The 12821-nt window shown below is 40.6% G+C and overlaps 1 protein-coding gene across 5 annotated transcripts in view; it reads right to left on the reverse strand.

Annotated features, from left to right (window-relative positions):
* The window catches only part of DROSHA (drosha ribonuclease III), a 121930-nt gene that overhangs the window by 49203 nt on the left and 59906 nt on the right, over positions 1 to 12821 (reverse strand). For 4 of the 5 annotated variants that reach the window (XM_055422233.2, XM_055422234.2, XM_055422231.2 and 1 more), the window contains 4 exons: positions 10676 to 10800; positions 8970 to 9069; positions 7078 to 7185; positions 418 to 525 (listed from right to left, as the gene is read on the reverse strand). In XM_055422233.2, the coding sequence (XP_055278208.2) occupies positions 418 to 525; positions 7078 to 7185; positions 8970 to 9069; positions 10676 to 10800 (441 nt within the window). The remainder of the gene's footprint in view (positions 1 to 417; positions 526 to 7077; positions 7186 to 8969; positions 9070 to 10675; positions 10801 to 12821) is intronic. The other variant, XM_088827641.1, reaches the window with a different exon arrangement.

The following is a 12821-nucleotide window of genomic DNA, read 5'->3' on the forward strand; positions in this document are numbered from 1 at the left end:
CAATTAAATTTTAAGCCCCAAACTTTCCATTTTCTCCAGTGTCAAATTTCCAGAGTTTTGGTCCAAGCCCTCTTCTGCAAACAAACCTAAAAATCCACATCTTTCAGAGAAGAACTAGAATACACAGTGCCTGGAAAGAAGAGTCACAAAAGAGGAAAAGATGAAAGAAGAGGTCAGGTTTGAAGGTTTGACAGGCAAATCTGGAAGCTTTGGTCTATTTCTTTACGGACAGTCTAAAAAAAAAAAGTGAGAAAAGGGGTTTGAAAGTGGCAATCAGAGTAGAGTAATGGAGAAGGCTATGTTTCTAGACATCCTCATCCTCTCCAGAATAGAGATTCTCCATACTCCTCTTGTAACCTGCAAGATGAATTACTCCTATCTTGTTATTATATAAACGTACAAGAGAGTAACTCTCACCTGTAACAGACAACGATCTTGGAAAGTATATCCTATCAACTTGTCCAGATGCATTAGGCACTGGTGGTAGCGAATATGATGGGTCAGAACCGGCAGCATCATGGCATGCTAGGAAAAAGCACATTTCAATATGTTTAATTCTCTAAAAATGTATTTTATAACATTTTGTTTATTTTACAGCAAACAAAAAGCATTTTTACATCCCAAATCCCATCTCCCAAAGTCTTAAAACAGTGTACTGGCAGCATGGCACCCTGGCATACCCTCTATGAGGGGCAGTGGACTAAGTCATTAGAGATACAGTCTCTGGAACCAGAGTGCCTGGGTCCAAATTCTGCTCTGTCATTCATTCATCCTGGGACTTATGGTAAGTTACTTAACCTCTCTGTTTCTGTTTCCTCACCTGTCAACTAGGACAACTGGTATAGCTACCTTTTGAGGACAACTGGTATAGCTACCTTTAAGGACAGTTAAAAGGATCAAATGAGTAAATACAAAAGGCTGCTTAGAACAGGGCTTGTGTGGCCCTCACTGAAGTAGGAAGAGCCCAGGTTCATCAGCAGCCAACAGTGTAGCCTTGAGGAAGCCATGGGAATTTCTGTACCTCCTCGTTTCTTTAATTCTAAGGGAATGGATTAAGACTCACAAATTCAGAAACTTTGTCAGGGTCAAGGCACTGCTGAGATCTAAGGAAAATGAGTCTTTCCCCAGAAAAAGGCCTGTGTGCACAAACACGCAAAAATTTTATGGAATTTTAATGAGTTCACAGATCTCTAAAGCCCATCATTAGCCTCTGGGTAAGAACTTCTCAGCCAGATGATCTCGAAGGGCCATTCCAGGTTTAACACTCAATCTAACACTATGAGGATAACTTTTATAAAAACCATCAATATAGTTAAATCACCTGAGGACACAGAACTTTTATTTCAATCACTTTTCATTTGGCTACAGACTCCTTATTGGGAGACAATTTCATGGAAAGAGTATCTTTTTCCTTTTTTTTAATAACGTTTCCCTAGAAATCAAGAGAATGAAGAAGTCATTCTTATTCATCAGAACCTGGAGGATGGGCACAGCCCACAGAATGACTGACATGTGCTTTCTATCATTTTAGTCTTTGAAGTATTTTAAGCTGACATTATTTAAAAATACATGATAATGGACTTGCTTGATATTACAGAAATCAGTTCCCGGTATTAACTTATAAAGAAAGATTAGTTCTCCCAAAAAGGATCTTTAATCAACAGAAAGTCTTTCTTTCCAGTTTAATTCAGTAAATATGTATTGAGCACCTCCACGCTTATAATAGTTGTGGAAAAGAAAAAAGATGAAGACACTCTTTTCGCCCCCAGGGGCTTCCCAGAGATATGCCATTCTGATTCGAATTACTGGCATTTTGTCCACTATGTTTTGATCCATGCTGTATTAAAAAACATAGCAATAAGGAAACAAAGTATGTGGTCAAAGTATAATACAGTTTCCCAGGCATTTCAACTGCATGGGACTCATGGGTATTGAGGCTGAGCACTCAAGGAGGATGGGTCGTGAAGACTATGCAGTGTAACTATCCTTCTGAAGTATGAATTCAAACTGGTGAGTTGTTTTCATACCCCCAGCAAGAGAAGAATCATTACCTGTTAAGAAAATAGCTATCTTCAGAGTATGCTGATTATTAGAAAATAGTCTACCCCAGAAAAGAACAAAATACATTAAATGACAACGTTCCCACATCTTCTCTTCACCAAACTCTTATTTTCTTTACCCTTTACTCACATGAAACAGCTGTCAGTCCCTTCATCACTTCCTCTAAACTTGCTCCAAATAGAGCCAGGTTCTCTTTCCAAGTAAGTATGGTTCTTGTGAACACCACGGAAAGGCAGGTATGACCAACGTCCATTTTGTATCCCTGACAAATAAGTCTCGAGGTTCTCTGTAAGACTCTGGCTCAGTTTGTTAAATGATCAGTCTTAGGAATGTTGAGACCACACACAATCACTAAGCATCTCCCCTCATTCTATGCATTTCTAGAAACTGCTTTCACTTTATTTATTTTTATTTGGCTGTGCTGGGTCTCAGTTGTGGCACGTGGGATCTTTGATCTTCAATGTGGCATGCGGGATCATTTTTTTTAGTTGCAGCAGGTAAGATCTAGTTTCCTGACCAGGGATCAAGCCCGGGGCTCCCTGCTGACCCTGCATCCACACCCTGTGCAGTTTCTCCATCTCCTCCGTCACTTGTCCAGGCTCATCCAATGTCACCATCGACAGCACTGGCAGCAGCGGAACATCATCGTCGCATGTTCCATCATCTTCTCCTTGTACTCTAGAATCGTCTGCTGGCTGAACAATTCATGTTGTAAGAACGAGTGACGGCTGCCACCTTTTCGCCTCACTCCACCCTCTCAGTCATTTTCACTTTTGTTTCCATCATGATTGCATGGCGCTTCTTAGCAGTACCAGCTACATCGCTGCTACTTTTATGCTGCTCCCAGATATCCTGGGCTTGAAATAAAGATACTATACCACTGTACTCTCTACAATACTATATAGTAAAGTACACAAAGGGCTTCCCTGGTGGCTCAGAGGTTAAAGCGTCTGCCTCCAATGCGGGAGACCTGGGTTCGATCCCTGGGTCGGGAAGATCCCCTGGAGAAGGAAATGGTAACCCACTCCAGTATTCTTGCCTGGAGAATCCCATGGACGGAGAAGCCTGGTGGGCTACAGTCCATGGGGTCGCAAGAGTCGGACACAACTGAGCGACTGAACGGAATGGAAAGTACACAAAACACAACTACCCATAGAGGATGCATACATGTGACGATGTACATCAGACACAGGAACTAACTTACCTGGATGAACATTCAAACACATGTTTGCATCTTTCAAAGTTCACAACTTGAAGGTTCATATGTAGTGGACTCACTGGAGCCCAAACGCAACTCCCTGTCTCCTCAGCACTCACCAGCACTCTGATCTTCTTTTCAATTTTCTTCAGGCACCCTGCCTTCCAGTTTTCTCCAGTTTTACATGGGCCTCATACCGGTTATCTGTTAAGCTGACATAGTTTCTTTGCTCCTTTTCTGACGTCTCTGTGTGTCACATTTAGTCATCCTCCATTCCCAGGATTCAGTTTGTTGATTTCCACAGACCTCCCGCTTGGTAGCACAGAGCACAGGTACCTACTCTTCTAAGTCACCAAGTCAACTTTGGTGTGCAAAACCCTGTTCTTAAAGTACAGACACCATAGGGAGATGATACTTCTCCTCTTCTGAGTCATAATGATGAATTTCTCAGCCTCAGGATCAGGTTCTGATTCCTGCTTTTTCTTCTGCATTACCCGGAATTCATTCTAACAAGCAGTTACACTGAGAAAATCTTTCAACAGTTTCTCTCTAAACATGGTTCAAGTCTGCGTTTAGTTGACATGTAATTCCAGGTTACAGGACCACCTCTACGTTTTCATTCCTCCTAACACTGGTTGGGGTATATCAGGTAGAATTTTCTAATTTCGTAACAACCCTTGGTAACTGCTCTGGTTGGGAAATTATGCTTCCAGAATGAGAAGGTGGGACTCAGGTTGCTCTGCCTTAGATTCAACACAATAGTTTTATTGCCAGTAGCAGCCAGACAGCATCACAAGGCTTTTGCCAGCAACCCACCAGCAATTATTATTACCCCGCCTGGCCCCCACCCCAGGACTTCAGAGATGCACTCGGCCATTTTCTCTTAAAACTAAGTATGAGTCCATTTTTCCATAGGCTTCAAGGTTACTCAGAATATTCCATGTATAAATTTCATTTAATTGTTATTTCGCAGTCAGATTCTTATTCTTCATTACCAACAATACTAGCCACATTTACTTTGCATTACATGCCACCTGAGCAAACTCCGGGAGGTGGTGAAGGACAGGAAAGCACGGTGTGCTGCAGTCCACAGGGTCACAAAAAGAGTCGGACACAACTGAGCAACCGAACAGCAACACATGTCTCCTGCCATCTTATTTGATGAACACACATGAAAATGAAAACATTTATTCTGAGGTAAGAAACGACAGTTAAGAGGCAATACAACTTGTAAAAAAAATAGGACTGGAGGATGGAAGCCTGGTTTCCACCAGTTGGTTATCTTTGGAACAGCAGGAGTCCTCCACGTGGAGGAACCATCATTACACAAGAAGTATTCACCTTTGCCGAAGTCCTACTCAGGAACCTTGTCTCCAACCAGTTAAACACAGGAACCGACTGTTCTCGGCTATGTGCATGCTCAGTCACTCAGTCGTGTCCAATTCTTTGAGACCCCATGGACTGCAGCCCGCCAGGCTCCTCTGTCCATGGGATTTTCCTATCAACCTCAAAACAGAATGTAAAATGTAATACATGCAGAGAGCGAGAGAAGATAACCTAGTCGTCCGGCTGCTCCCAATCCAGCTGGGAAGCCAGAGTGAGATTCTTGTGACACAGCTGAAGGACATAAAACTACAGGGTTCATTCAGGACCCCTAATTGTTTTACCAAAAGAAAGGGTAGAAAGAGCTCAATGTTTCTAAAAAAATTGTGTTCAGTGGAACTAAACTGATCTAGAAATTGCCCCACGGACAATGGGACACTCCCTCCACACCCACTAGTCACCAATCAGTTTTTTTTTTTTTTATCTTTTTACAAATTAGGGTTTCACAGGGTTTTGTTTAATTAAAAAAAAAAAAAACTTCACAGTTAAATCTAAAACATAAGTTTAAAAACTACTGAACTAGAAGAACTCTAAGATCCTTTCCAGTTCTCAAAGTTCCATAATTTCAGGATCTCTTAAACAATCAACTTTGACATCACTGAGATCAGCAGATGGCTGGACATTCCACTCACTGTTACTAAAATGTCTTAAGCAGCTATGTTGGGGTTACGGTGCTGTGCTGGTTTTGGAGAAACACTAGCAAGCTGAAAAACTGGGTGATATTACAGCTCCAAGTGGCCCTAAGAAACAATCAATGGAAGTAAGATATCCACTTCTGAAAGCATTTACAATTGAAACAATTGGTCAATGGGTAATATAACTGAGGACTTTTTAGACAGACTGGCATCCACTACAGATGATTATTTTCAAACTACTTAGTAATATTGCATCAATAGCAGTTCATCTCAGCAAAAAAACATTTAGCTTCACATGGTAAATGAATTACATAGCAATTCCTTTAATGATAGGATTAAATTCCACTGTTCAATACAATAATTAAATGCCAGCATTGATTTAAAAAAAAAAACAAACCCTCATTACAATGAAATGAATACCTAAGAGTGTCTGGACTCTTTACAATCCGTGCTACCATCACAAGAGATAAGTGGCAGCTTGGTATAGTCTTCCAAAAGGCTAAACACAGCAAACCGCACTGACCCCAGTCTGTGTAATCATTTCCTTTACTTAATTCCCAGGGAGTGCAACCAATATCAATCATAACAAAAGAATCAAGTGAAGAGTCAAAGAATATGCTGGATTTGAAGGATGTCTAATTTGGTAAAAATTCACATTCAAGGAGATCCAACCAGTCCATTCTAAAGGAGATCAATTCTGGGTGTTCATTGAAGGACTGATGCTAAAGCTGGAACTCCAATACTTTGGCCACCTCATGCGAAGAGTTGACTCACTGGAAAAGAGTCTGATGCTGGGAAGGATTGGGGGGGGGAGGAGAAGGGGACGACAGAGAATGAGATGGCTGGATGGCATCACCAACTCTATGGACATGAGTTTGAGTGAACTCCAGGAGTTGGTGATGGACAGGGAGGCCTGGAGTGCTGTGATTCATGGGGTCACAAAGAGTCGGACACGACTGAGCAACTGAACTGAACTGAACTAAAGGAAAAATATGCCTCTCAGTGAGCCAGTTATATACTGCTGAAAAGTTCCTCTATTAAGTCTATCCCCCATCCCCGCAAAAATGGGCTGGGCTTCCTTGGTGGCTCAGTTGGTAAAGAATCTGCTTGCAGTGCAGGAGACTCAGGTTCAGTCCTTGGGTTGGGAAGGTCCCCTGGAGAAGGGAATGACAACTCCCTCCAGCATTCTTGCCTGGAGAATTATATGGATAGAGGAATCACGAAGATACAGCAAAGACTGTAGACTGGCGGGCTACAGTCCATGAGCTCACAGAGTCAGACACAACTGAGCGACTAACACGTCACAAAGAAAAAATACTACCCTTTGGCTCAAACATGTATACTGTTTCTGCTCATTTAATACTTTCAGCCCTCTGCAGTACAAGTCTGGGTTCTCAGTCTGGATTGTTTGTACACACCACCTTCAGGAATCTGCCTGTAGAGCTGCCGGAGTATCTCTTTTGACAGGCACTTAGCCACATGCTCAAACAGGCAGACACGTCTGAAGAACAGACCTGCCTTCCGTCAATGTGCAGACAGAATTGAGCAATACTAAGTCAGCGCCTCCCACGCCCCCGCCATGCACATGAGCGTGCACCGCACACAACTAAACAAGACAACATGAAAACTGACACAAAAACAGAACCCAAATGATAGAAAACAGTGTACTGTTGATGTTCCATTTAGCTACAAGGTAATACATTCTGCAGAAACTTCTCAGAATTAGGAAGACTTCAGTGCCAGATGCCTTTTAAAGGAAGAGATGTTTGGGTATAATTGTGTTCTCAGAAGCATCATCACCTGACAGACATCAGAACGGATGCCAGTTTTCCAGAAGCCTTGGCTACTCAGCTCCACTGTTACTTCTCGCCTCATGGTATTCTTCTGGCGTATTTTTTGGAGTGCTTCCTAGAAAAGAACTCATTATGATGAGTAACCTGACAGTTCTAAAGCAATATTAAGCCAAACATCAAGCATTAGTAAATTAGCTGGATTCATTCACCCTTACACTCAGGTAGTCAAAATTCTTCATGCCAAATTATATTTTAAAAAAATAAAGAAAGGCCTTGGGAATAAGCCAGCTTTAATGGAGAAGGAAAAAACTAAACTAAAGAAGCTAGTCTGGCAAGTTCAAATAAAAAATGTCCTTTTGGGGACTTTTTGGTGGTCCAGTAGCCTCCCAATGTGGGGGTTCAAGTTCAATCCCTGGTTGGGGAGATAGGACTCTACATGCCTCACAGCCAAAAAATCAAAACATAAAACAGAAGAAAAATTGTAACAAATTCAATAAAGACTTTAAAAATGATCCTTGTCAAAAAAGAAGAAAAATCGTGAAAAAAAAATGCCCTTTAACTGAAAAAGAAACAAAATGTGGTATTTGGAATCTGAAATCTGCATGTAAAAAATTATATTTAAATCAAGCCTTATGTTAAGCATTTACATATAAGAAAGACAATCAGTAAATTAACCAGAAACCCATGTAATTCTCAAAGACGCCTTCTAATTTGCAAACCCTGCAGCAAGGGTATATTTTATTACAACAAGACAATGATTCAAAACTGCTGCAAGACGTAAACAGGAATTGACTCTTCCCTTTTACCGCCACCCTTCAAATAATTAAAGATAAAAAATAATTTTATACTTGTATGTTTATTCAATTAAAAAAAAATCTCATAGGAATTCATAATAACAACAGGAACCACCACCACCTCCATCACTGATTAAGTTCCTAATACAGGCCAGGTAGCTCAGACAGTAAAGTTGCCTGCAATGCAGAGACCAGGGTCCTATCCCTGGGTTGGGAAGATACCCTGGAGAGGAGAATGACAACCCACTCCAGTATTCTTGCCTGGAGAATTCCATGAACAAAGGAGCCTGGCAGGTTACAGTCCATGGGGTCGCAAAGAGTCTGATATGACTGAATGACTAACACTTTAACAGGCCAAACACCACTGGAAGAAAGTTAAATGGAGTGTCTCCAAGTCCACACCATCACCCTTTTCCTTGGGTGCACTGACAGAAGGACATTTCAGTCAGCCTCTTTCGGCCTTGGTTCCATCTTTCATAATGAAGCTGATGGGCTCAAGTCACAAAAAGCGATGATATCAGAATTCAAACACTTTTCTCAGCTTCAAAACCTTGCTTTTACACTGTGGCAGCAGAATAAACCCTCAATGAGACAAAATCTATGTTGATATTAAATCCATTTATTTTTTATTCTTAAATATAAAACACAAGGGATCCTGGAATATAGATAATACTACCCCATTAGTAAAGAAATATGGAATTTGGGATATAAAGTCTCACAAAATCAGTTCACCATACTAAACTAACAGATATATAGAAGATAATCTTTTACAAACTAAGACCAAAAAACTTGAATATGTGGTCCTATGTACAGTTTAATTAATGATAAAAGGCTAATCTGGGAAGTTTAAAAATTAACTTCTTAAAGAAGCTATATTCATTCCCAACATCTATTAAAAAACTGGCCTTTTTAAGGAGAAAACATGGTCCCTAGCTACTAAAAGATGAATCAATCAGCATACTAACATGAGGAGGGGAGTGAAGTGTGATTTTTTTTTTTTTAAGGTATCTTTCCATCTTATTCTAAAAGTGTGGTGTAACAACAATCTCAGATAAACCGGAAGTACATCATCATTAGTCATAGTTGAAGAGGGTCCAATACCAACCTCCCTCTGTGCCAGCTTCTGCTTGTCAGTCTGTTTGACTTTTGGACTATTTGCTAGGAGGTGGCGAAGCTTAACATAACTCTTCCACAGTTTCTGGTACCTGAGGAAAAGGACAGATGGACAACTCAGACGAAAAGAAGGCAAATCTAAAGTGCCATAAAGCCAGGTGTTCTCATAGGCCTGCTCGATCATAAATGCATTCCTGTGAACATCCTTAATGGCTGCAGACCTTCATTCTAAGGAAGGATGTGGTCTGGAGGAATGAAGCAGCTGGATGACCAAGAGTCATCCAGAATCTATGAATAAAGCTGATAATTGCCTACGTAGGTTGAAAATGCGCTGTCACTATACAGATGAATCTCTCTGGAGGCAATTCCAAGAGAGACGCACAAAATCTGATAGAAACATGTATGACTTCTCATTGTTACCTCTTTGAAACTAACACATTTAAATACATGCTTTCTGATGTTTGTTGAAAGAAAGACCCCTTACTCAGCAGACACTGTCAGTGTCTGAAACGCTTTCACTGAAAGTAAAAGTTGGAGAATATGAGATAAGAGAACCCTCCTCATAATAATACCCAAGATACATAGCTACTCACATCCATTGTTCCACTGGGAAGGGAAAGATAAATGGTGTATAGCAATTTGTATATACCATGGCAAAAATAACCATCTTTGAGGCCAAACATGTTATAACCTGGATCAGCCTAATGAATAAGTTAAAGTATCCTGAGAAGGAAGAGAATATACAGTTTTTTATCAATTCACACTCCTGCCAGCTGAGAGTCCACATGAGCCTAATCACATTCTACTAACACTTTTCTGGCAAGAAGGGACTTTCCAAAGATTTTCTGTTATATTGAAACTGCTCCTTTCTTGGCCTTTGCTGGGTCTCTCCTTTCTGATAACATTTTTATAGACAATGGAGGAAAGAAAGAAGTACTTACACAGTGCCTGGTTCATTGCTTCATACTTTTATCCAAAGGGAGGGAAAAAAAGAACAAAACCCTTTAGCCTCTTCTAATATATCAGCCAGAATTGGATTTATGAATTGAAAATCTCCCATGCCCTTTTCTCCCATTATGAATCCTTTAAAAAAATTAAATCAGGAAATGGTTTGTTTGACAAAGTAGGGAATCTAAACACTCCTGAAGACTCTAATGGTGCTATTTCCCTTCCCACACATCCTCATTTTCTCCCAGCAAAACACTAATGTGCCAGTTGGAAAGTAACATCAATTCTAAGAGCCAGAAGTCATGGCTTGTCCTTCCAATACAATGCCTGACTTTGCATGGGGATTTTGAGCTCTTACTAAGATGCCTCCCCAAAATCAGAACTCTACATCAATGCAGCAGTGCTAGGAACCAACATGGTGCTACTTTCCTCCACAGTGCACCGAAAAAAATAAATAAAAATAGTAAGTTCTATAATGATGGATAAAGGAAAATTCCTTAAAGGTTAAAAACATACAGGACTCATACTGACCAAGACTGCCAAGGATAATCTATCGAATAATATGTAGAGAAAATAATTCTTCAGGAGCTACCATAACTTGTTTCATTTGGTAACCTAAATTTGGAAACATGGCTCGTTTCAGATCTTAATTTTTAAAAAGAAAAAAATCCACTAAAGGGGATTCCCTGCTAATTTCAGCTGTTAGTAGAAGGTGAAATTGGCTAAGACAAACACCGAGAAATATCTTACTGTGGGTCTCCAGCATAACTCAACTGTGCAGGGCGTATCCCAAAGTGAACGATAATCGGAAAAGTAATCACATCAGGGTTGAACTGTTCACGATCCAGTTGATCAATGCGGACAGAGCTTGGTTTCTAGAGAGAGAGAAATCAAAGCCATTTATTCCCTTAAGAAGTCTTTAAGTATTGACTTTAATCTAAATAGGGAAGAAATTAATCGGATTTTTCCCTAGGAAAGCCTCATCCCCAAAGGGAAAAAAATGTCATTAAAAACCTTTAATCATAGCAACTACACTATATAAAAACTATAATGTCATCCCTGTAAATGAGTCTGTGCCATTCGGCATAATGAACGATGATTCTGTCCTTTTCTGCCATCCACGTAGAAACCTTTAAAAATTAAACTTTTGAAAGGACACCTGGTCAGATATAACTTTTCCTTAACCTCTCCAGAGGCACAGAGGGAGTATTCCACATGACCAAAAGAGACACGCTGGCTTATTCTGCTTTAACTGCACATTTCAAATGGAAAGCTTATTTCTATTCAGCAGGCACAGACAGATGCCTCTATATAATTTTTTTCCCCATTAGCTCTCTGTGTACCTTGTGTATTCCTTTAATTCTGTACCTTTAAATGAAAAGGTATGGTGGTACAAAGACCAAATAGTTAAGCTTCTCTTATTATGTCCACAGAGGCCATTCTTAAATTTTAATAGAGAAGACTCAATTTTCATAAGTTTCTTTTCCAAGTCTAATTAAAGAAAAAGAAAAAAAAAGAAGTGAACAGCTTGGTTCCTTCTTAAGTTACTAAAGTATGAGGATCCATTTGTAAAACAGCTTTCATCCTGAATGCTTAAGTTTGTGAAAAAATGGTAAAATCGTGGAGAGTATGTTTTAGCAACTCCTTGCTTATACTGAACACTCAGGGCAGTCCCTAATTAGAAGCTAAATTCTGACTAGAAGATTGTGGGGGTGTTTGGCCCAATTGCTTTAGAGCTAGAGGCTACAGAATTGATCCCCATGGAGGCTAATAAGCTTCACTGTATTGCCCAGTAATGCCCAACAACTGTGACTCAACAGTCTGGCCTGGTTTGTCCAAGACACAGGGGTTTCAATGCTAAAACTGGGAAAGCCCTCAGCAAGTGGGACAAGCTGGCTGACCTACCCACAACTGTAGTCCAAGTAGGTGACAAACTATTCAATAAAAAGATTTATGCAAATTCATCCACATTAGTGGAAAAAAAAACAACACCTTAGACTTCAAAGAATATTTCAATGTCATTTAACAATCAAAATTTTACTAGCATCTTGAAAAGTTGAACTTTGCTCTCAAAATTAATAACTAGGTCAAAAAAGCCAGGTTCTCTCCTCTGACTCAAAACCCTTTGATGTTCTTTAATGCTCTTCTGCCTACCAGGACCACAATTAAAGTTCCTTCCTGCCTCTGCAGTCACCACAGACCAGATTATGCTGGGCTTCTCTTTGGCTCCATGCTATAGTATCAGGGTTTCCCAGGTGGCACTAGTGGTAAAGAACTCGCCTGTCAATGCAGGAGATGCAAGAGACACAGGTTTGATCCCTGTGTCGGGAAAATCCCCTGAAGGAAGGCACAGCAATCCACGCCAGTACTCTTGCCTGGAGAATCTCATGGATAGAGGAGCCTGGTGGGCTGCAGTTCAGAGGGTCACAAAGAATCGTACACACCTGAAGTGACTTAGCATGCATAGTATCAACAGAGGAAATAGTGATTTATTTAAAATATTTGTGTGTGTGTGTATGTGTGCGTGTGTGCATGCAGTGCACTCAAGTCACTCAGTCATGTCCAACTCTTTCCAACCTCATGGGCTGTAGCCTGCCAGGCTCCTCTGCCCATGGAATTCTCCAGGAAAGAATACTGGAGTGAGTAGCCATTCCCTTCTCCAGGGGATCCTCCCGACCCCAGGATCTGCATTGCAGGAAGATTCTTAACCATCTGAGTCACCAGGGAAGCCCTTTAAAATATCTGTACTATTTCTTATTTATAGGGGGACAGGGGATGAAATAAGTTCTAGACTTGGCCACACCCTACAGTATCCATCATACCATTTTTATATTAGAATAAAATACATTCTCGCCAATCACCAAAGTGTTCCCTAGCAGAGGCAAAGTACCTGGGG

The sequence above is a fragment of the Moschus berezovskii genome, chromosome 18 (assembly GCF_049115385.1).
Source record: "Moschus berezovskii isolate FMDL1 chromosome 18, NW_MosBer_1.0, whole genome shotgun sequence".
Taxonomy (NCBI): Eukaryota; Metazoa; Chordata; class Mammalia; order Artiodactyla; family Moschidae; genus Moschus; species Moschus berezovskii.